This window comes from Natator depressus, chromosome 2, assembly GCF_965152275.1.
Source record: "Natator depressus isolate rNatDep1 chromosome 2, rNatDep2.hap1, whole genome shotgun sequence".
In the NCBI taxonomy this organism is placed as follows: Eukaryota; Metazoa; Chordata; order Testudines; family Cheloniidae; genus Natator; species Natator depressus.
In genome coordinates, this window is record NC_134235.1 from 181,267,099 (window position 1) to 181,291,305 (window position 24,207).

The 24,207-nt window shown below is 38.9% G+C and overlaps 1 protein-coding gene across 48 annotated transcripts in view; it reads left to right on the forward strand.

The window, feature by feature from the left end:
• CLASP2 (cytoplasmic linker associated protein 2) overlaps positions 1 to 24,207 on the forward strand; it is a 270,485-nt gene that overhangs the window by 177,840 nt on the left and 68,438 nt on the right. For 22 of the 48 annotated variants that reach the window (XM_074945436.1, XM_074945431.1, XM_074945435.1 and 19 more), the window contains 7 exons: positions 4,367 to 4,537; positions 5,608 to 5,715; positions 10,528 to 10,590; positions 11,317 to 11,423; positions 14,938 to 14,961; positions 15,442 to 15,686; positions 19,180 to 19,243. In XM_074945436.1, the coding sequence (XP_074801537.1) occupies positions 4,367 to 4,537; positions 5,608 to 5,715; positions 10,528 to 10,590; positions 11,317 to 11,423; positions 14,938 to 14,961; positions 15,442 to 15,686; positions 19,180 to 19,243 (782 nt within the window). The remainder of the gene's footprint in view (positions 1 to 4,366; positions 4,538 to 5,607; positions 5,716 to 10,527; positions 10,591 to 11,316; positions 11,424 to 14,937; positions 14,962 to 15,441; positions 15,687 to 19,179; positions 19,244 to 24,207) is intronic. The other 26 variants (XM_074945440.1, XM_074945450.1, XM_074945454.1 and 23 more) reach the window with 5 other exon arrangements.

Genomic DNA, 24,207 nt, shown 5'->3' on the forward strand with positions numbered 1-24,207 from the left:
TAATTAGAGTATCAGTAAGGGATATGAATGTACCATTTGTTAGGTATTAAAATGTAAGTTCCCCACAGCTGAAACTTCGAAGGATGAAGATAGTCTAGTTAAAAGTGACCAATTTCTTCCAGTGGATGCAATATGTTAAAATCAAAGATCAAATTTCTAATAAATGTATAATTTTTATGAATAAAATTTGCTAAGACACTTCAACAAAGAATTTTAACATCTTGATCAGGTGTGTTTTTTCATAATGTGTTCCAAAGGTTGAAAAAAAAGCTTTCTAAATTGAATTTTTAGAATAACTTCCATGGAAGTCAGTGGGAGTCTTTCCATTGTCTACAGTCAGTGTTAGATGATTGGGCTCCAAGAGAGTAGGATTTGAAGAAATACCACGGCCTACTTCATCTTTTACATGTTTAGAAAATACAATAGTTATTTGTTGTGTTGTGAAAACCAAGGTGATCAGTCCAGGGATGTTACAGAACAAAATTATCTATTTGGTTTAACTATTGGTGGTTCAGAAAACAGCAATATGTGACCAACAGTCCCATATAATTTTAAAAATGAACACACTGTTGTTGTTCTACTATATAATCCCACTGGGTGCCCCACCATAGGATGTGCATATGCCTGTGCACTCTCAATCAAAGACTGTGAAGCGTCCGTGGGCATGCGCAGAGAGATGCCTCGTGCTTTAAACAGGGAACATAAGGAGTTGCAAGCCTGCCACCACAAAGTTCCTTTTCAGCCACTTGTGACTCAAAAGAGTCTGCTGTATTCAGCTTCCTACCTTCACTTTGTGAATTCTTTACTTCATTTATTTGTTTCAGTAATTCCTTTTAGTTATCTGTTTTCATTGTTACCTTTATTTTGCGTAGCAATTGTTGCGTTGGTTGGGGGCAGGAGGACTTCTTCCCCTCTTCTTCCATCTTCTGTTTTGTGTTGGAGCACAATTTGCTATGCCCCAAACCCCAGGGGTTGAGACTTGCCACAAGCCCTTTCCCCATATTGATGGACACTTGAGCTGCCTGTGGTGTTTGGGGGGACTCTCACAAGTCACAACCCTTCTAAATGCAAGGTTCGTCTGGATTTCAAAGGCAGATCCAAGAGGACAGGAAGACTAGACTTAAGCTCCTGTTAGTAGGACTTGCCCTAGCTCTGGAGGCATATGCTTTTCCCCCTCCAAGTCCCAGTACATTAGCTTCTATGTTGCAGACTGCCTCAGTCACAGTTGCTTTACAGCCCTGGACAATAAAAAAAGTGTACAGGAGGAGCAAGAGTCTCAGGCTGAGGAGATCTCACCTCCATCTCTAAAGTCCTCTTCATCTCCAAATGAGGTGCTATTGCCACCACTGCCCTCCTATGCTGATGATTTTAGCTTTCCTGGATCTCATGAAAAGGCTAGTGGATTCACTTCAGATCCCACTAGAGGAAGTCTAAGAATTGGTGAACAGAGGTCCAGGCAGCAATGTCCAGACCATTAAACACTATTCCCATCTTTGGGACTCCACATCAACCACAAAAAATACACGCTATCTGCAGTACAGAGAGGAGACTTTATAGGAGTTACTCTGGACTTCACAACAGCAAGATCCTACCTACTGAGGAGAGATTCTTCACCTTATCCAACCGAATCTCAGCATTGCAGTGTAGCCCTCAAACAACAGTGAGAATTTGTCTATAGGTCTTAGGCCGCATGTCAGCCCCCAGGCATGTGACACCCCATGTGAGGATGCACCTCAGGTTGCTTCTATACGTGGATAAGGACAGCGTATATTCCAGACTGACGCAGCCTTTCCTAAAGTATCACAATGCCTTAGAAGGTGTTGGACTGTCTTACATGATGGAGGGTCTGTATTGGAACCCCATTCTTGTATCCAGCACCTTTGAAGACCCTCATAATATATGTATCTTTGGGATGGGAGCTCATCTACAGGGAGACTTAGCACAGAAATCAGTGCTCCAAATCAGTGTCCTGGAGTTAAAAACAGATCGATATGCTTGCCAACACTTCTCTCTCACCATACAAAGTCACTCAGTCATGCTGGAGTAATGCTGGACAAAGGGGCACCGATGTATTATGTCAATTGCCAGGGCAGAGCAAGACCCCAGTCCTTATGTGCATAGTCATTAAGGCTGGAATCTGGTCTCTCTCTCATCAGATAGAAATATCGGCAGCCTGTTTACCAGGTCGCACAATACAATCGCAGACTCCTTGAGCAGCCACTTCTGGCAAGATCATGAATCAAGGACTCTGTCTTCCACAGGATCTGCCAGACCTGAGGTATACCGGTGGGTAGACCTCTTTGCTACCCCGAACAAAATGAAATGTTTCCTGTTCTACTCCAATGGAAGTTACAGCCATGACTCTCTGGGGAATGCCCTGATAACAACATGGCCTTGTTCCCTTCTTCGTGCTTCCTACCTATATCATTAATCCTCAAGATTCTTCTCAAGGAGTGAGGGCTAGCTTCGTATTACCTGCTTGGCTGAGACAGGTGTGGTACTCAAACCTCATCCACCTCTTGGAGGTAACATTGCTCAGATTTCCTATTACAAAAGACCTATTGACAGAGGTCTTCATCCATCCCATCCCCTTCTCCCTGAATCTGAAAACCTGGCTGCTCAGTGACTCTCAAGCATGGAATTGACCTTTTTGGATAGAGTTTAGTCAGTTTTCTTATCTAGTAGAAAGACTAGTACTCATAAAACTTGCTTGCAAAGGTGCAAGCACTTCCAATCATTGTGCTCCCTCATATCTTCTAAAGCCTAGAAAGTTCTGCTTTCTAACATCCTGGGCTGCCTATTTGAATTAAAAACATAGGGTTTCTCAATGAGCTCTATCAGAGTACATCTGTCATCATCACAGCCTTCCACTCATCTATTCAGGGCTTCTCAGTCTTTGGCCCACCCTACAGAAACCAGATTTCTTCAAGGCATATACAACTTGTTTCTACCTATTAGACAGCAGGCTCCCAAGTGGGATTTCAACCTGATTTTGAGTGCCCTAAAAAAAATCCCCCTTCAAACCAATGGCAACCTGCTCTCTCACCCCAAAATTTTGTACCTAATTGCCTTCACCTCAGGAAGGTGAATGGGTGAGTGGGAAGATCTCCTGGTGGACCCACCATATACCACCTTCTACAAAGACAAGACTATATTACATCCCCATCCTTGCTTCCTCCCAGACGTTATATTCCTCCCTTGGAATATGACATTAACCAGGAAATTCGCCTACCAGTTTTCTGCTCAAACCTTGTGCCTCCAGAGAAGAATCAAGCCTTTGTCTGCTGAATGTCAGGAGGGCCCTTTCTTTCTATCTAAACCATTCCGGGTATCTCCCAGACTATTTGTATCAATTGCAGATAGGATGAAGGGTCAACCGATTTCCACACGGACTGTCTAAGTGGGTTTTGAATGCATCCTGACCTGCTCTGAAAATGCTGGTGTTCACAGAGTAACAGCACATTCCATTAGTGCTCAGTCCAGATCTGTAACTCCACTGAAGGATGTTGCCAGAGCAGAAATCTGCAGGACTGCTATTTGGTCTTCTGTACATGGCTTTACCAAACATTACTTCATCTTACCTGCTTCCCGAGATAACTCATTCGGTAATGCAGTTTTTTTGTATGTCCTGGACCTACCTCTTCATTGAGCTTCTGCTTGGGTGTCTCCTACAATGGAGCACCCATAGGGACATATTCTCGAAGAAGAAGGAAAGGTTACTTCCTTACAGTAACTTGAGTTCTTTGGGACGTTTTGTCCTTAAATGTGCTCCACCTCTGGCCCTCCTTCCCCTCTTCTGTGGAATTCAGCTTCGCTTTCAAGGTAACTGAGTGGTGGCAGGGTGACGTCTCCCTAAATGCACTCGTTCAGAGCAGGAGGAACCACTCTGTAGAGGCGGGGCTCACAGACACTACTTTGCAGTCTCAAATCAAGAGTGCATGGGCTTGCATATGTCCTAGGGTGGAGCACCCATAGGGACAAAACGTCTTGAACTCAAATTGCTGTAAGGTAAGTAACCTCTCAATCTTCACATTCAGGAATATTGGAAATATTCAGCTTTTGTAAATACTAGTGAAAAGAATAATATTTTTGGTGTGCGGTTACAATTGCTTGCTATGGTGCTCATATAGTCCTAAATACCGTGATAAAGTTTTCAGACTTGCACAGATATTTTTATCTATACCTTGTGAGAGGTGCTTCATTTTTAAGACTAGATGTAGATCTTACAGATTTTCTCAAATTTTACATTTTATCTTGTAAGTTCTTCCAAACTGTTTTTTCGAACCATTTCAAACATGTTGTTTTTCTGTCTTTTTATCCTTGCTATTTATCTGAAGTTACTTATTTTTACTTATTTTGCCTTCAGCTGGTAGTCGATCTGGATCTCCTGGAAGAGTTTTGACTACAACTGCACTTTCAACTATGAACACAGGGGTTCAGAGAGTGTTAGTCAATCCAGCAACAGCACAAAAACGGAGCAAGATCCCACGAAGCCAAGGATGCAGTAGGGAAGCAAGTCCTTCTAGATTGTCAGTAGGTAAGAACGATCAAGTAACCTCTGAGGTTTCTTTACAGATGATGTTACTTTATGCATTTAGTGCCTAGTTACAGATGATGGGGTTGGAAAACATATAATTGAAACTATAAAATCTGACTGGGGACCTGCAGAGCCAACTTCCAAAGGAGGCCAACGATTTGCAACACACTTCATATTTAAGGTGGGACTATGAAGTTTGCTGTTCTCGAAATGCACTGATCTATGCCTCCATGCTTACTCTTAAACTCCTCCCAAAAAGAGGAAGGAGCAAGTGAATCGGGCCCCTATAAATATTCAGCGTTGTTGGGAACCCTCAAAATCTTTATGGCAGCCTGGAAACACTGAAAACTGGGAAGAAGACATCAAGACAATTAGCATCCTTTAAATACTTGTTTTATATTGTGTGTGTGGTGTAAAAATGAATGTATTATGCTTAATATTTCCCCCAAGTACAGCCTCATGGTATAACTCAATTATCTATACTCTCTTGAAATATGTCAGTAAATAAAACTGAGGTTACTGCTATCCGTAACCTGATTTTCTGTAGTATTTTTATTTAATTTTACCTTACCTTTACCTTAAACTGAATTATTTCCCCCTTTTTAAATAGATTGTTGTACTGTACTCTAGTGTAGCAAAAGCAACATTTATTTCCACATTAAAAAAGAAAGATTAGCTGGAACTAAACTGAGTAAGTTCTGAATGAACTACTGTTTGTATGCTCTTCACAGGCTGTACTTACTGATCAATGTTTCAACTGTAATCTGAAAAAAGTTACCATCCTTTTAAAGCATTTTTCAACTTTCTTTAGAGAGGTTCCAAATTCACGTTAGTTTATGTTGTGAAGAAGATACTTTCATCTGAACTGGCTTCATTTAGTGCAATTTGTCAAATTCATAGAATGTCAGAAGATAATACTGTAGTGCTACATGAATAGAGGCAACGTCTGTTCTTAGAAATACATAATTGATCTGATTTATTGCACAAACAAAATTACATTAAAACTACAACTTTTCTTGTGTCTTCTCCCTTTCTGTGCTGCTGTTTCTCTGTACACTGAATCATACTAGCACGAGGCAGCCGCATTCCTCGACCTAGTGTGAGTCAGGGGTGCAGTCGGGAGGCCAGCCGTGAAAGTAGCAGGGACACAAGCCCTGTCCGCTCTTTTCCACCCCTTGGTAAGTACTTGGAGACTTTGTTGTGCCTATTTATGCCTTTCATTATCTGCATCTAATGAACCCATGTCTTCTTCATTTAGCTTATAGTAGGTAACCATTATTTTCCCTTCCTTTGGACTCATTTGCCATTTACTTTGCTAGAGTATCAATCAACAAGTGAATGAAATGCACATTAAAAAAGTAAATGTCACACTGGTGTTAGTCTTATCCTTTACACCAAGAACCCGGGAAGATAACCTCACCACACAGTTCCTAGATTGAGGCTTTAGAAAGAGCAGTTCTGCTCAAAAAAGTGACTGTAAAAATGGCATTGTAAGATTATAGGTTTTTGTCTTGATTTCAATATCAAATGCTTACATATAAATAAAAACCTTACTGTGACTCGGTTTTCTTGTGCTCAAAACCTGGGGTTTTCTTCCTGGTCCCTGGATCAGATAGAGCGGATTGATAACTGGTTTTATATTACAGGAATAATAGGAATTATAGTGCAGTTACTAAACAATTCTATTGATGGAAAAGAAAAAACTATTGCTATATTGTCACTCTAGTGCTAATAGAAGTAAAACAAAAAAAATTAAAATTCTATTTTTTGTCGCTAAAGTAAGTCAGTATGAATCTCGGTGCAAATGGATAGCAGATCCATTGAGTTAGAAGATGCCAGTTTCATGCAGTCATTTTTCAGAGCAGACTTTTACTGTAAGAATAGTCTCTACATTTTTTGGAAATAAATGGAAGCAAATAGTAAGGGCTCTTGCCAGAGTGGGTGAACCTAAATCCAGTTTTGAAACCTACTTTAAATGTCTCAAAAACAGCATAATGCACAATTAACATAGGTCGTTATATGGGGGAGAGGAGGCTGGCAACTTCTTTACATTTCAGATTTGCACAAACACAGATGCTTCAGACTTCTTTCCTAGAGCTACTGTAAACAATGACACAGCTTTCACATGTAATACTGCAATTTACTGGCCTGACTCTTAAAATATTTGCAAGTGTCAAACTGACATCTCTTTACAAAACCCAAATGGAAGTACAGGAAGCACATAGCTGGCTTTAAAAAAAAAAAAAAATCAGTAGATTCTAATCATAAATCGTTACATCTGGATGAAAGTTGCCTATGATTTAGGTAGCAAACTTGTCTTGAAAAGATTATTTTAGTTGGTTTTGGGCTCCTTCTGTAAGGTAGAAAATGTATCACTTGAATGTTCTATTTGAAATTTACCTACTTTGTATGAATTTATAATAGATTTTTAGTTCCTTTTTTATTTCTTCCCAGTTCAGTATAGTCTACAGCAAAGATACCTTGCTTCCAATTCCTCAGCTCACTCCCAAAATATTAAGATCTTTACTCTATTTTCAGCCTCAAATTGAGGCACCCCAGTATGTTCCTTATTAGCATCTGAAAGTCTGATCCTTATTTTGGGCTGTTAAGGCAGTTTGCTCCTGTCAGTCGTATTTTTACTGGCAAAGAGTTGGGTAAATAAATGGAAGCTGTCTCAGTATCAGATGCTAATTTAACCAGATGCTATTTAATCAGGAAACCTAATGAATGAGCAAGTTATATAGGATCCACTAGTCAACTCTTCATTAGAATGCAACTGATAGGTTCTGTGGGGTATTACATATATGTTTTCAAAAAGCAGAGTGTTTTCAGATACTTCTGTGCTGCTTTTGCTTGAATTTGAACAGTTTAATTGCTTGCATCTTGTATATAATTGACATGTTATGCCAAGCCAAATGCTCCATATTTTTAAGACATCGTTATTAAAATAACTCCATAATGTTGTTGTTAGACATTGGGTTACTGGGAGAGCTGTTACTTGAAATGTTATTTCTGTTGTTGTTAATGAAGTTTTTAACCTCTGTGTTCAGATGCCAAATACCACGAGTAGGTTGTATCTATTGCTTGTATCAAGAATGTAGAATAACCTCTATGGAAATCAAGATTTAGTAAAAATGTCTGTTCCTGAAATAAATATCACAGGACTTCTTACCTTTCTATTTCCTGATTTTTGTTTTCAAATTTCCCTAGTGATTAGTTAAGCCAGTTTGTCTTCTTCCATATAATTAGTCTATTGTCAAAAATGTATTTCTTTAAATAATTCTGCAGACCTTATTTTCTCGAAGTTTCCACTGATTCCAGTGGAACGTAGATTTAAGTAAATCAATTGTCTCAGTGATTAGTTTTCTTTTATAATGTATGTGACAGTTTTACATATAACCCTTCTACAACTGTAGAGTGTTGTTAATGGCTCCCAAAAAAGAATATTTTGTTTGTGTAATGTCCCAAGTTTATGCCATCTCTATGTATAAACCTTTTTGTAATCCCACATCACAGTGGGATTACAGATGCTGATATCAAAGAAGTGAGGGAGGGGGCACCTATTTTAATTCACTGCTCTGAGAAACAAGTGATTATTGATTTATTATATACAGTTAATTTTAAAGGTTTATGTTTTTCAAGATTGCCTTCTAACTTCTTTTGACCAGAAAGTACATTATTTTTTAGTCCTTTTCAACATTTATCATTATAACAAATCTTTAAAAATTTGGTAGAATAATAACCAAATTAAGTAATTCGAGATGATCCATTATAATATCAGGAGTACAAAGAACACTCTTGAAGACGAGATCGTGGAATAAAGTCACCTTTACCTGTTATAATACGTTACAGCCATATTTTAGCATATTTTTGGCTTGCTTGTTTGATGTATTTGTGGAGAGAGAGGTTGTTTTAAATAGAATTCCTAGTGATATTACGAACTCTTAATTCATATCTTGAGTGGAAGAATTGAATTTTCAGTGGAAGATTATAGAGAAATTGGTCCCAATATTGCATGTGTTCAAAGCCCTGCAGATAGCATGTGTCGCTGCCATTGATTTTTTGTTGTCTTTTGTGCTGCTGAGTGTCTAGTCAAGTATGCTGGCATATGATTGCCAAAGAACCAAGCATCCAATAATATAGTTAGTGGGGGAGAAGAAACCATACTTCATAGTTAAATAACATAAGCATATTTATGTTGATGCAAAATATATTAATCATTGCTGAGTGGATTACAAAAAATACAATGAAAAAATGTCATCTATTGCATACTAAGGCGGCTTGTCTTCACTGTAAAGTTATAAGTGGAATGTTACCCATAACTCGAGTCCTGTCCATACCAGGACTGATTGATTTAAATAACAGATTTTATTCATTATTTAAATCAGCGAGCAGGGAGGGAGGGGCGCCTGTCAGGGGATGTGGATAGGGGTTGGGGCAGTCAGGGGACGGGGTGGTTGGATTGCGGTGGGAGTCCCAGGGAGGTTGTTGGGGGTGGATAGGGGTCGGGGCAGTCAGGGGACAGGGAGCAGGGGGGGTTGGATAGGGGGTGGCGTTCCGGGGCGGGGGCAGTCAGGGGACAAGGAGCAGGGGGGGGTTGGATGAGTTGGGTTTCTGAAGGGGGCAGTTAGAGGGCAGGAAGTGGGAGGGGCGGATAGGGGGCGGGGGCCAGGCTGTTTGGAGAGGCACAGCCTTCCCTACCCTGCCCTCCATACAGTTTCGCAACCCCAATGTGGCCCTCGGGCCAAAAAGTTTGCCCACCCCATCCTAGCCCCTCGCCCAGGGTCCCAGCCTCCGACCCCAGGTCCTCCCATCCTTCCTGAAGCTTGAACGTTCTGAATCAGCTGTTTGTGGTGCTCCATCAGCGCTGGGAGGGAGGAGGAGGAGGAGTTGGTAAGCTTGGGGCCATCAGCATGCAAGAGGGGAGGGGGGGAGCTTGGCGCTTGGCATTGATGAATGCTCCGCTCCCACTAATTTTTCCTTGTGGGTGCTCCAGCCCCAGAGCACCCACGGAGTTGGTGCCTATGCTGGACCATGGATGTTGCTGGACCAGGGAGTGCCGGATTAGAGAGGTTCAACCTGTACCAATATGCACTCCATTGTAAAGACTGAAAATAATACAGATCCTTAATGCAGTACCTGACATTGTGACGTATTTATAAAACTTGAGTTGACTTCAGAAATTAAAGAGATTTTCACCTGATTCTAAATGTAATTTAAAAAGCAGCACTCTTTAATCTCATTAAAGTTTGAAGAGACTAATTGATTTAGCATATATTTATTTATTTAAGTAGAATAATTGTAAATTTAGACCTTAATAGAGGTTTTATTTTCAAATGTAACTTTAGAAAGGTTTATTTTTAATACTTTATTTTTTAAAATTAAATTAAAAGTGATTTATTAAAAAAAAAACCACAACACTTTTTAAATCATTTTTTTTATCCAGGCACCAAAAAAACATTAATTTGAGCCTAGTGGTAATTTTAACTTGAGTTAGCTAGCCTTTCCAGGGTATAGGCTACAGCTCAAGCTAGCACAACTTGTCAGCTGTTAATACAATAACTCTGTGCAGTAATCTAATTAGTCTGTGCAGCTCAAGTATTATTTTGCAGTGTGGCTGCTGTCATTCAAGCTAGGCCCTCCAGGGTAGACAAGTCAAGTTAACTTTGCAGTTAAGATACAGACTCAGTGAGCTTTTTTGGAAAGGTTCGTATAGGGGTGTATATGTGTGTTTTGCTTTGAATTAAAAAAGGGAATGTTTGCTTTTAATTTTCTTCAGCATGAATTGGCTTCTGTACAATAAGCCACTGTTATGTAGTTGAGGGACTTGTTTTCTGAAACTTTATTTCATGTTTTCTCTGTCAATTTGTTCAATTTCGTGCAGTATTGCTACATCTGTTTCCTAAAAAGTATTCTCTTTATCTATACAGTTATCACTGTATCTTGCTTCCATGATAATAGATAGGGTTTATATGATCCTGTTATTGCAGCTTCCAGGCATCACTCCAGATCTACTGGTGCCCTCTACACCCCAGAAGTATATGGGGCTACAGGTGAAGGATGAGTACACTTTGCTGTCATCTGTGCAGTCATCCTGGATATTTTTTCCCATTTGGTTTTCCTTACAATCCATTTTTAAAAACCATTATTTACATTAATTTGAGTTCTGTGTTTTTGATAATCAAGGTAGATGTGTACGTATTGCAAGTTTTTCTTTCCCAAGGTCAACCCTCCGCGCCCCCCCAACCCCCCACAACAATGTATTTACAGTTATTTTTGCTGGCAGATGTATTTTATTTTAGTTTCTTATTATTTGGTATTTGTAGCACTTTTTATGCATGTAGTTCTCTAACATAGCACTGTTGGTAGCCTTCCTTTTATATTTGCTTTTTATTTAAAAAAATAATTAAAAAAACCCAAAATGATTAATATATTTTAACAGGTGCTCTTCAAAAGAAAAATAGCTCTGTAATGCAGTCCCAACGCCTCAGTTGAGTCTCTTGATTCCTTTCTCTCATAGTACAAATATTTATCAAATATTCTATTTAATCATTGATTAATTTTAGTTTATTTTTCCCATTCTTTTGCTGCAGAAATACAAATCAAATAATTGCCACATAATTTCATTTAACTGAAAATTTAAAAAAAGAATTGAAGTAGATTGGAGCACTTGTCAGTTACTATCCTTCTGGTTGGGTTTTTTTAAGTGACTAAAATTCTATTTTCCATGTTGCTTTTCAGATTGAAATTTTTATTATTTTCTTATTCTGTTATGACAGGTACAGGTTTTGGGATCAGTCAGTCAAGTAGATTGTCATCATCGGTTAGTGCTATGAGAGTTCTGAACACAGGTTCTGATGTAGAAGAAGCAGTAGCAGATGCATTGGTAAGAATCCTCCATTTATCATTTTAAGTAAACTATAAACTTTGAATTGTGTGATCACTTATGTAGATATATATATAATATACAATTTATATGTGTTTATATGCATTCTGAACTGTGAAGCAGTTTTAGTTCCTTAGGTTTGAAATTACATTTGTTTACCTGAGCTAGCTCATTGAAGTGGAATTTTGATTAAATGATAGCATGAACAGCTAGTGTAATACAAGACGAGTGATTGAAATTTGTTTCTCTTTGAATAAAAACTAAAGCTCTGAACAAGCAAATTAGTGATGTGTCCAAAATCTGAAACTGTTCCAATATCTTCTCTAGATTGTAGATTCTTTGGGTCTGGTTTCCATTTTCTATGTCTTGGCTCAGAATTATGTTAACTACGGAAATTTAAAAAATAAAAACAAATGTTGAAAGTTAAGTTGCTCTGCCATTGTAACTCTGTAGAACAAAAGGCGGACTTGTTATTCGAAGACAGACTTGGCTATAGTTTGATATCCCAGCTATTGTCAAGTTTACCGATCCACATGATACTCAGTCTGCAAGGAGATCCGTTTGGGATTTGCCATGATAATGACTGTCAAATTGATACCACAGCTTTAAACCTATTAATACATGGATAATAGGACACCTCTTTACCTTGTAGATCAGCACAACACAACCGGAAAATAAATATATATGCATATAAATTTGGTAATGTCATATTTATCCTATGCTTTCTAGTATCTAAATGTATTTTGCCTGTTATACAAAAAATGAAGAACCTGTTTACTGGAGCTAAGCAGCATTGAGATTTTTGTTCCATGAAGAAGTCTAGATTTTGAAAAAATTTCCATTCTATAGCAGAATTGGGTAAAAAAACTTAAAATATTTTGTGGGGAGCTGGCCAGGGGGTGAATCAGTCAGACAGGGAACTGGCAGCTCACCTTCTCAAGAGGCCTCAGCTCTGCAGTGCCCAATTAGGCAAGCTAGCGGGAGCTGCCAAAGAGCTGCAAGCCTGGGAGCCAGGAGCATGGAAGTCTGGGCTCCACAATTATCTCCAGCTGGGCTGCCAAGGAGCCCAGCGAACAAGCTGGCAGAAAAACAGGTAGGTGGGTTTCTATTGGAAACATGCCTGATTTTCCATCGGAATGTTAACAAAATGGACACAGTCCCACAGATGTCTCAATTTCAACTAATTGACGCTTTCTGATGAAAGAAGTTCCATTAGTGAATTTCCAGCCAGTCCCACTTATTTACCTTTCTTTGATATCTTTAACGACCCAAAAATAAAAAGTTGATTTAATATTTTGAAGGGATTTTCTTTACTTTCTTCCTTTTTTAAATCAAGTCAGGTCTAGGCATATTTTACTTTTTTGTTGTTTCTGTATTTTGTTAGCCTTAATTTCACATTAGCAAATGTTCAAATTCAGATTAACCTGAAATCAAAGGAGGTCTACTGTGTTTTGTCTCAAGTTGGTATTTAGCATGTTGATACGTATTTAAGGCATCTGTTGCCAAGGTATCTAACTGCTGTGTGGAACTTCCACAGTTTTATGGCAGACAGATTGGTGTTGGTTTTTTTAAATAGTGTTTTAAACAATGTGCAAACAAACTGCAGGCATTTAAATACTGTTGGATCCAGTTTTGAGTTCTCAAAGGAAAAATAATTTGCATTGAAATCCTATTCTGTCGAGGGCCTGTAGTATGCCACTTATATTCATAAAGTCATCAGTTAAGTGACTCCTTGCTTTGTTTCTTTCCTGTCCATTACTTTCATCGGTCATTGTGCTTTATAGATTAAATGTTTGGAGGACATAGGTTGGCAGAAACCACTCTGAGTCAAAGTTATTGTATCATAGCTTTTTAAAACTCCTATACCTGTACCTTGGCTGAGATAGAAGTCAAGAAAATTTTCTCCCCTTCCTCCATTGCATCTGAAATCCTGTCAAGCAAAACTGTTCAGAGTGTGACCGACAGTTTGGTAAATCCTGGCTACCTACACTCAGAAACTGTCCAGTACCTCTGATAGTGCAGAACTTTCTGTCAGCTTCATGGATAAGAACAATTAAGATTCGGTTTGTCCGTGTGTGTGATGGGAGGGTGGTGACTTAGAGGGAGTCAGGTTTATGAATGTCTGTTCCTGAATTTTGTCTTCTGCTACTGTTTCACTCACTGAGGTTTTAGAAGGCTGCCCACCTGAATGAGAAACTTCCAGTTATGTGCTTCTGGTACTAGGAGATCACACTAATAAGGAATGCCTCTCCAGCCACTGGAGAAGGAAATGTCATCTGTACGTCTATCCACCATAACTTCTTGTAGCAATGCCCCTGGCATGGGTGGTCCCCAGTCTTGCTCTAATTGGTAGTGACTATCCATTTGGATGAGAATCTGGCTTTGAGTTTATTTTGCTCTGATGCAGTACAGGAGTCTGTCCCTCTTCAGGTTCTTGAAAAGATAGAACTCCAGTGTCATGACATCTATTTGTAAATATAAAATATTTGTAATGTAAATGGACCTAATTCACTCCCCCACCCCACAGAACTGCTATACTACCATTTCAATTGCGAGGCAGGTTTATTGCATTGCCGTTTATTTGGCAACTGTTTTGGGCTATCATGGATCAGTTGAATTTAAAGAAGTATCTCAGCAGAGCTTGATCATGTGATTCACGTGGCTCTTTAACAAGTTATTTCTAGCATATAATTAATAAGCCGCCCCCTCAAAAAAAAAACAAAAAAACAAAAAACCAGGATTCTCACTGCACACCTCTGATTCAGAGTTTGGTACCAGGTTTCTTTTGCAGAGGTGTGGTTTTTTTCCTCTAGGGTGATAAGTCTGTTTTTCTTAATCCCTTGGCCTGTTTGGGTTTCATGTTTTTGGTTATTTTGGGGGGGGAGGAGGGTGTTTATTGTTTTTGTTTGTTTGTTTTTTGTATTTTAAAATTACTTCTTATAAGGCATTCTGTAATTTGCTTCTATAGGGAGTCTTTGCAATTCCAGAATTGGGTGGAAGTTTCCAGATGCTGAGAGCAGAGCTGGTCAGAAAACTTCCACAATAGAAAAAGGGGGGAAAACATGTTGACAAAAAATTCCAAAACCAGGAACATTGGTTTGGTTGGTGCTGAGATAGTTGACTGTACATAACAGGGTCCTCAAGATGAATTACCATTGTATAAGAGAGCCAGAAAGCTTTAAGCAGGGAAGTTTGTGTCTTATCTTTGTTTGTGAAGACCTAAAAAATTATATTATGATGTATTTTTCTGGAAAAGTATAGCCGGAGTAAAATTTCTTATTGGTAATGCATGATATGGCAGTGTTACATATTTTATACCAGCGATAGTGAGGGCAAAGAATAAATAAAGTTGCATGCTAATAGCCATTGTCTTCAATATATTAAAAAAAAAACAAAAAACTGTTTCTACTGACAGGTGATACCATAATGAAAATTAGTTATAGTTCTAGTACATGGCAATTATCCTCAATGTTCTCAATTTCTCTGTTTCTCTTTAATAATTTACTGCTATCAGCTCTTAGGAGACATACGGACTAAGGTATAGAAATCCACTGTTTTCCCCTTACTTCTGATAGTTTAACATTTTAATATAGTATGTACTAAGATTGTACAAAACTAAATATAAATAAAGAAGTAATAGAAAATGTCATTTTAAACTCGATATTGTTTGAAGTTGTGTAAGGTTGAGTGACATGACTAAATTTCAATATCTCTGTTCTCCCTCTATTATGATAAATATTTGTATTTTTCACAAGTAAAACTTATACAGAAGAAAATTGATTAGGTGGATAACCTGTAATGTGCTATTTGCTTCATTTTTACTTTTGGAATTCTATATAATCAATCTGGCGTTAAGATATTAATGTTGCTTGACTTGTAGAACAATGAAATTGGAGCCATAACGTCAATGCAGGTGATCAGTGAAGGTGTTAGCCTTTGTATAGATCTAAGTTTGTGCAAATACAAAGTTTGACACCTCTTTGTGATCATTGCTAATCTGGGAGTCTGTATGTGATAGAAAAAGCCTGTACGAAGGAGGTACGAGTCGTATGGAATGTACTCCGATGATGATGCCAACAGTGATGCATCCAGTGCCTGTTCAGAAAGATCATACAGCTCTCGCAATGGCAGCATACCTACATATATGCGGCAGACAGAAGATGTGGCAGAGGTCCTCAATCGCTGTGCTAGCTCCAACTGGTCAGAAAGAAAAGAAGGTCTTCTAGGTCTACAGAATTTATTAAAAAATCAGAGGACTTTAAGGTAAGAAAATGTCTCTTACACAAGAACGGTTTTCCTGCGGGGGCGGGGAGGAGCAGGGCCACTGTTTTGCAGCTGACGCTCATTTTCTCAGTCAGCTTTATGTGTTGATGTAGCCTTCATTGTATTACAAGTAGAATTGGAATTTCAAATTACTGAAATAAGCGAAGTAGTATATTCTTCTGAATAAATAATGCAGATTGCAGTGTTTCTGTGAGATCTCTTTGCATTATCCTGTAAATGGACAAAAATGATTATGATCAGTTTCTTGGCATGTATTATATTTATAAGATTAGGTGCATCACTTATCACCCTGTAAAAAACAGTATCTAATTTCTTGCTTTCTTGGGACAATTTTTCGGAAACACAGCTAAAAAACCTAAAGTTTTTACTTGCTGAAAATGTTGACTTTAAGTAAGATTTTCTTAGCTGCTACTTTCCTGGCATACACATTTGTGGATGCCCAGAGCAAGGTCCATGTCTTTCATTGACGTAGCCTGGAGGAACCTGTGAATGTAGATCTAGATATTAGATTCACACAAATCAGACGGTATGAACTGTGTAAAATTCACCAGTGACAAATTCTTTTAGCAAGGAGGAGGACAAGGTACTTGCAGACACAGAAGAAACTGCAAAAACTGGCCTCAAACCAGGAAGAAAACATGCTTAAACCCTTTTACCTGTACAATAAGTACCAGAGATCCTTGTCCCTCATCCCAATACTCTTAAGCTATCGAGAGTTGAAATTCTGGAAATAGCCACCATCTCCCATTGCTCAGAATGGAGAGTTAAGCCAAGCTACCCTCACGGAAGAGTGAGGATTCTTATGTGTTGGGATTCCCCCTGAAAGTGTTTCCACTTGGCTTATCCAGAACACTTTGTCTAGTTCTGGGAGAACACTTCATCCAGTTCTCTGGGATCCAAATCACTCAGTTTGACACCAGATTTTGTCGCTCAGGTTCCTGTATTTGGCATACAGCAAAGCTACACTGCGTTAATCAGACTCAAACATAGGGGTTGGATTTAGGGCGTACCACACATCCAGAGTTGCACAGAAAACCTCTTTTTATATACATTTACACGTTACATTGCATTTTCTATACATTACATCACATCACATATTTTTGGATTGGCTTGGTTATTTTGCAGGAACCAATCCCTGTGCAGCATGTTCTGTCCATGTGCTGTTCATGCAGAACATGATCTTCACATTCCAGGTTTATCTTGTCCATTGTCACTAGCATTAGGGTTTTGCTGCTTATTTTAGCTAGCACAGACATCCCGACTCCAGCATACTGCTTGTCAAGCATCTGTTTACAACTTAACTTTCCATTCACCTTCCCAGTCATGCCCACTAAGAAATGAGGCAAGTTACTTCTGTCAAGCTAGGCCTACACTATGCTATTTTCAGGGAGCTAGTGGTTACTTCAAAAAGGCAGCTTAGGACAGCTGTGGCTGTTGTTTCATTGAGTACAATAGAAGATGGGAGCCATTTTGAAAAGGGCATATCTTGAAGAAATTATTTGTAGAAGAACACTATTCTTTAGCTCCTGTTAAAGAAGAAATGCTCAGTTATGAAAAATAATGGCAAAAGTGACTGTTAGTCTTAAAAAAAAATTTTTTTTAAATACCCTTGTACCAGATTTACTCAACAGGGAGAGCAGGAGGGGAAGTATTGAGGGGCGATGTGCAGGGGAATTTGGAGCATAGGAGAAAGGGGAAATTGGGGAAGGAACAAGAAGGAGGGAAAAGCTGGTATGTATGTTCTGTCTGTTTTGTGGTCCTCCAAAGTGAGTAGGGCATCCAGCGCATGCTGGTTAATCTGGTCAGAAAAGTTTAAATAAAATATAGATCTTGGGGTTATGCTGCAGCTCTTCAAATCAATAGAAATACCACATGGTTAACACTATTGGTGGGATTTTTTGTTTAGTGAGCAAGTATGAAGGTTTTTTTTTAAAGTGAATCATAGATAAGAACTTAGATTAAATTGTAGTTAAGTTTGACTGTATATTAGTAATGTAAGGAAAAACCTTACATGTAAGTATCCCAAAAAACAAGCAGTAGAAACTTAAGAGATTCAGATTTAAGATTAAATCTAAAAAAAATCCAAACATGTTAAAATATATAAATACAAAGTTAAGGCACCCAAACAACCTTATCTCTGCCTTGTAATGACACCATGATGGAAGCATTTAAAAAAAATTATCAGATGTCTTTAAAAATCAGTTTAGTTTAATCTGGGACTGTAATGCACTATTCATAAATGTTAGTCATCACAATGATATCTTTACAAAGCAGAGTTAAGGTTTTTTTGTTTACTTAACAGCGTTCCCATACCTTAACATGTTTCGATTTCTTTTAAATTTACTCTTAACTCTTATTTTTCTGGGTTTGTATTGCTTATATGGGGGATAATTACAACATCCCGGTAACATTTTTATCTTTAAGTTACTGATATATGTTCTAGTTTAACATAATTTTTATCTGGGAACCTTGTACGGTGTTGAAATTATTGGTGGCACTAAAGAAATAATAAATAGTGATAGAAGTCCTTATTTAATAGCATTAGAGACCAAATTTAAACTAAGAGCTCCACAAGACAGAAAAATTCCTAATCTGTGGAGTCCTAATTTGTGTCAACTGGAGATGCAATCCTGTGTTCAGCAGAAACTGTTTGATACTTCTAGGGTATATCTACACAGCTGCTGAGAGGGTGCTTCCCAGCACAGGTAGACAGACATACACCAGCTCCGCTCAAGGTAGCGCACTAAAAATAGCAGTGTGGCCACAGCGGGCCAGGCTGTGGCATGGACTTGCCACTTGAGTACAGTACAATGCCACCTGTCCCTCTGGGTATATAGAATGGATACCCTGAGCCTCCATCAATTGCTTTCATGGCTACACTGCTATTCTTAGCATGCTAGCTCAAGCAGAACTAGCTCATGTCTGTCTACTTGCTTTGGGAAGCACCTTCCTAGCTACTTTGTAGACATATCCCTAAAGACTAAGAATGTCTCTAAATATACCCTGTTTCATATTTTAGTTGTCATAAGTGGAAATTTAAACAATGTTTTGGTTATATAACGTTTTATAAGTGTTACTATAAAGGGACATTATTGGATTAAGTCATATTTAAAAATAAATTTTATCTGTATTAACATTAGATTATTAAAACTGAAAATTTTAAAATGACCTGTATTATTTGAGATGTTTAATAGCTACCACTTTCACTTTGGCTTGTAGTCAGTTTCACTGGTTGTTCTGTACTAGTACAATGCTATGTTATTTTGGTTGCATATAGTGCGTAAGAATGTTTAAACTGAAGTTAAACTTCAAATTAGATTTCAAGCAAAAATGAAATATTTCTATTGAAAAGGTGTTTTTCAAAACCTCTTAACCTGAACTTTGGGCTTGAAGTATCCAGTCTGTGTCCTTTTAAAAGAATTCCTTACGGTAGCCCATAGTTGACTAATTAATTGTTACATCATTTTAACAGTCGTGTTGAATTGAAAAGATTGTGTGAAATCTTCACAAGGATGTTTGCTGACCCTCATAGCAAGGTATGTTTTATTTTTTTCTTTTGATATTCCTCTGTTTACTTGTAGTCAGCACATTGAAATCTTGTAGATTAATACTACAGAACAATTTCTGTAAATGATATTAGTAAGTATTCATTTGCACACTTAAAATATTTGCCATAAAGGTGTATTATAAGCATTGAATTGTGAGAGGTAGTCATATGAGTTATTTAGGAACTCTTTGCAAACAGGTGGTGAGGCATAGGTATGTGTTCTTAATTTTCACTGATAATGTTAATTGGTAGAATGTAAGGAAACTGGTGCTTTGATCCACTTAATTTGAGATTTGAAACAAGTTCTTTTTCTTTTATTGATACAGGATAATTGAGATAAAGTAAATACTAATTTATTGTATGTAAATAGAAATTTATTCAACATTTAGAGAGTGTTCAACATTTTTAAATATTCTTATAAGCTCATAGTGTTTCTTGCAAAGGTAAAATGAAAAGTGATTCTCACTCAGGAATATATTGAGTTTATCTGATGCAAGAAATATTTCAGTTAAATTGTACAAAATGAGGCTGATTAGCAACCCCAAGTGTATATTTCAGATGCTTTCTAGCTTATATGTTTTTGAGTGATAATGCATTATAGTGTGTGTCTTCCTTTATTCTCATTGATAAATGACTGGTTGGAAATTAAGGCTCTATAGATAGTTTATATGGTTATTAATATTTAGTAAAATACACGTAAAGAATATATTGCTATCAATAATAAATCAATATCATGTTTTGTTCACATTATATGACTTTTTACAAGGCAAATATGAACCAGTACCTCATAAATCAGGATGACACTGTAACAATTATAATATTCTTTTGGGTTTCTAAGAGCAATTTTAACTAGCTTATTTTACTGAATCTCTACTTGTGGGTTATATTTTCAGTTTTGGTTGTTTGCCTTCTCTCTCTCTCTCTATGTCTCTCAAGTAGATGGACCACTGTGCCTTATTTAATGCTCCATTAATGAACTTAAAGTGAAATGTCTCAGACAACTGGGCACAGCAGTACAGTTGCTGATATGAAAATAAATATAAAACATTTTTAAAACTTCATGTTTATTTATAATTTAGGACTTATCTTGAATTGTAGATATTCTGCCTATTGAAAGTAATAAGTACTCATTTTGTCTGAGATAACTTCTATCAATCTATCAGTATTGATTAAGTGATAGCAAAACACTCATAAAGTTTCACAGCAAAACAGAAAGTAGTTCATCTCAGTATTTTACAACTCTACTATAAATATGTCAACTGATGGCTGCTGCTAATAGAATACTGAAAAATGCCTATAAAAATGTTAATGTACACTTGATAAACCTTCAGAACTGGGTGATACGTTGACTGTACTGAAATCCTGACTAATTTAAAGTAACAGTAAAGCACCAAATTAACTTGTCAAAGTTTGTCTGCTGTTTGCCCTTTTTACGGATAAGGCAGAGTAGTAGCCACCTGTGGCAAGATTAGAAATTTGGGAGTTTTGGGGTACACATGAGAACAGAGGCCTGAACATGAAGCGAAAAGGCCTTGAGGATCATAGGAAGTCAAGAGAGGATGAAGCAGTGAAAATGGAAAAAGTTGAAGAATAGATGCCCCAGAGAGATCAAGTGAACAGCCCGAAGTAGAAGAGGGGAGGAAGAGAGAATGACCCCCCCAAAAAAGTACTGAAAAATATAGAATTCCAGGAGATCGATAATGTGGTGGGTACTGCTGAAGCAAAGCAGTAAATGTATGAGATAAGCATCTTGTGTAAACTTAAGCATTATTTTGCTTGGTCATGCATATACAGTTTTCTTTTAGCAGTATCGATCTCTAGAGCATTTATGTAAATTCCATAAATATACCAATGTTGATGAAATGGCATATTGCTGATTTTTGTCACTATTTGACTTGGAAGCTAGTTAATAAGAGTTTGGCTGCTGGATGTACAAACTTTACATCAGTTCGTATATTGAACTAATGTGTGAAAATTTTCTTTATATTAAAAACTTACTTTCCTTTGCAAAATATGCAGAATTAAAAGTATTCCAGCTTGAAATTGTATATGCGAAATATAGCATTCAAATTATTTCATGACAAGAATGTACAAAAAAACCAGAAGTGACATTATAAGCATGCATGACATCTTTTTTGGAATGAAGATTACTTTAAAATAGACACTGAGATGTCATAAAAAATTATCGCGTTCCATACGTATATAATATATCTCTTCTTTTCATGTTTACTGGACACATTGATATAATAACACGTTTTGTTTTGTAAACTGAGGTATCATCCATATTATAACTAAACCAAAGTTTGTAACTGTACAGTAGTGACTTAAAAATATTTACAATTAACTCCTAGTTCCAATCACTGACTGTGCTGCCACCACTGGATATTTCCAACCATTAATTGTCCAGCAGCACATTTCACAGCAGGATACCCCAACTTTAAGCATCAAAGAGTTAATGGACAATTAGGTTTTTATATTTATGTGTGAGGTGACCATATAAAATCTTTTCCAAGAGTTTTTCTCCCAGCTTCTACAGGAATGATTATAACTACAGTATGTAAAGATGTGAATGTCTAATTTTTTTAATGTGTTCCAGTACGTCTTTAACCTAAGTACAGTAACTCCTCGTTTAACATTGTAGTTATGTTCCTGAAAAAGGCGACTTTAAGCGAAACGATGTTAAGCGAATCCAGTTTCCCCATAAGAATTAATGTCAATAGGAGGGGTTACGTTCCAGGGAAATTTTTTTCACCAGACAAAAAACTACACACACACACACATACAGTATAAGTTTTAAACAAACAATTTAATACTGTACACAGCAATGATGATTGTGGAGCTTGGTTGAGGTGGTGAATTTAGAGGGTGGTATATTTCCCAGCGAATGTCTTACTACTAAATGAAGAACTAGCAATCAGCTGAGCCCTCAAGAGTTAATACATTGTTGTTAATGTAACCTCACACTCTACAACAGGGGTCTCAAACCTGCGGGCTGGGCTATTTTCTCCGGTCCGCCAGCTCCCCATGGCCCCCCCACCCCCTCCAGCATTTACCTAGAGTGGCTCCGGCTTGGCGCACACCGGGGACAGGGCAGGCTCCCTTCCTGCCTGCCTGCCCTGCCTCCGTCCTGCTCTGGGAAGCGGCCGGGACCTGGCGGGGGGGGGGGGTGGGAGTGCACAGGGGTCTGTGTGTTACCCTGGCCGCTCCTCCAGGTACTTCCCCCGAAGCTCCCATTGGCCACAGTTCCCCGTTCCTGGCAAATGGGAGCTTCAGGGGAGGTACTTGGAGGAGCTGCCAGGGTGACACACAGACCCCTGTGGCCCCCCCTCCCCCAGGTCCCGGCTGCTTCCCAGAGTGGCTGGGCCGCACCCGCCCCTCAAACTCCTCGTGTAGCTGAGCCCCCTACTGCACCCCACACCCCGACCCCCTTCCCTGAGGCCCCTGCTGCACCCACACCCCGACCCCCTTCCCTGAGCCCCCTGCCACACCCTGCACCCCTCCTGCACCCCAACCCCCTGCCCTGAGCCTCCTGCTGCATCCTGCACCCCTCCTGCACCCCCTGGGGGCAGGGAGGGGGTGGAGTTGGGGTGGGGATTTCAGGGAAGGGGTTGGAATGGGGGCAGGGAAGAGGTTGGAATGGGGGCAGGGAAGAGGTGGGGAAGGAGTGGAGAGGGGGCGAGACCAGGGCAGCAGGGGGGTGTGGTCAGTGGTACGGCCCTCGGGCCAATGTACTAGTCCTCATGTGGCCCTCGTGGTCATTTGAGTTTGAGACCCCTGCTCTACAAGGCAGCACGAATGGAAGGAGGAGAGATAGCATGGCAGACAGAGACACACACCCTGTGTGTGGGAGAGAGAGATGCGCATTGCCCCTTTAAGTATGCTGACCCAACTCTAAGTACATTCCCTTTTAAAAGATCCGGAAGTTGAGACAGCAGATGCGGTCCTTCCATCCTGAGCCCTGTCCTGTCCCCACCCTGCTCCATATGGAGACGGGGTAAGCGGGGGGCAGGAGTAGGGGGGAGAGGGACTCCCTGACATTAGCCCCCCTCTGCATAGCAAGCAGGAGCTCCCAAGACAGAGGGTAGGAGCAGCACATGGCAGTGGGGGGGGGGAGGGAGGGACAGCTGAACTGCCGGCAATTGGTAGCCTGCTGAGCAGCTGCTGCACAGACAACTTAGGGGAGCGGGGAGCTGATAGTGGGGCTGCCGGTCCACCCTGGTTCCAGGCCCCACCAGCTAGCTGCAACTGGCTGCTCTTCCTGCAAGCAGTGGACAAAGCAGGCGACTGTCAAACAACATTGTAAGGGAGCATTGTACAATTTTAAATGAGCATATTCCCTAATTGATCAGCAGGTAACAACGTTAATCGGGATGATTTTAAGTGAGGAGTCACTGTACAAGGAATTGCATAGGGAAAAATTAATGTTGTGGTGTTCTTCTGGAAAAAAAATTGGTTTTAAGGAGAAAAATAAACGGGAGCAAACCAACTGCTTATTTCCAAACTATTCTAAGAACAGTTAGAAACATAATTTTAAATTTACTGTGCAAGTTTGAAATACCTTTTTTATTTTTTGTGTTTTTTTCTTCCATACAGGAACTTTGCATTGATGGCAACTAATTTGTGTGTTTTTATCTTTTTTCCCCTTTTTTCTTTTTGCATGCTGTCCCCTGTGTTGGAACTCTCTTTAGAGAGTAAGTTGGATCAATATTTGCTGGAAACCTAACCTTATTGCATGATTGTGAAATTAACGCTTTTTCTCTATTTTTTTCCTCCCCCAAAGAGTTCATGCAGTGTCAAGCCTTTCACAATTCATATAGAATTATGCGTGGTAATGTTTTGAGATGTGTTTTTTCTACTAATGAACTGACCTTATTTGGTTATGCACTCCTGTTCTACATTGTGGTGATTGGCGCATCTGAAACTTAATTCATTTTAAAGAAAGATCTCAATTAT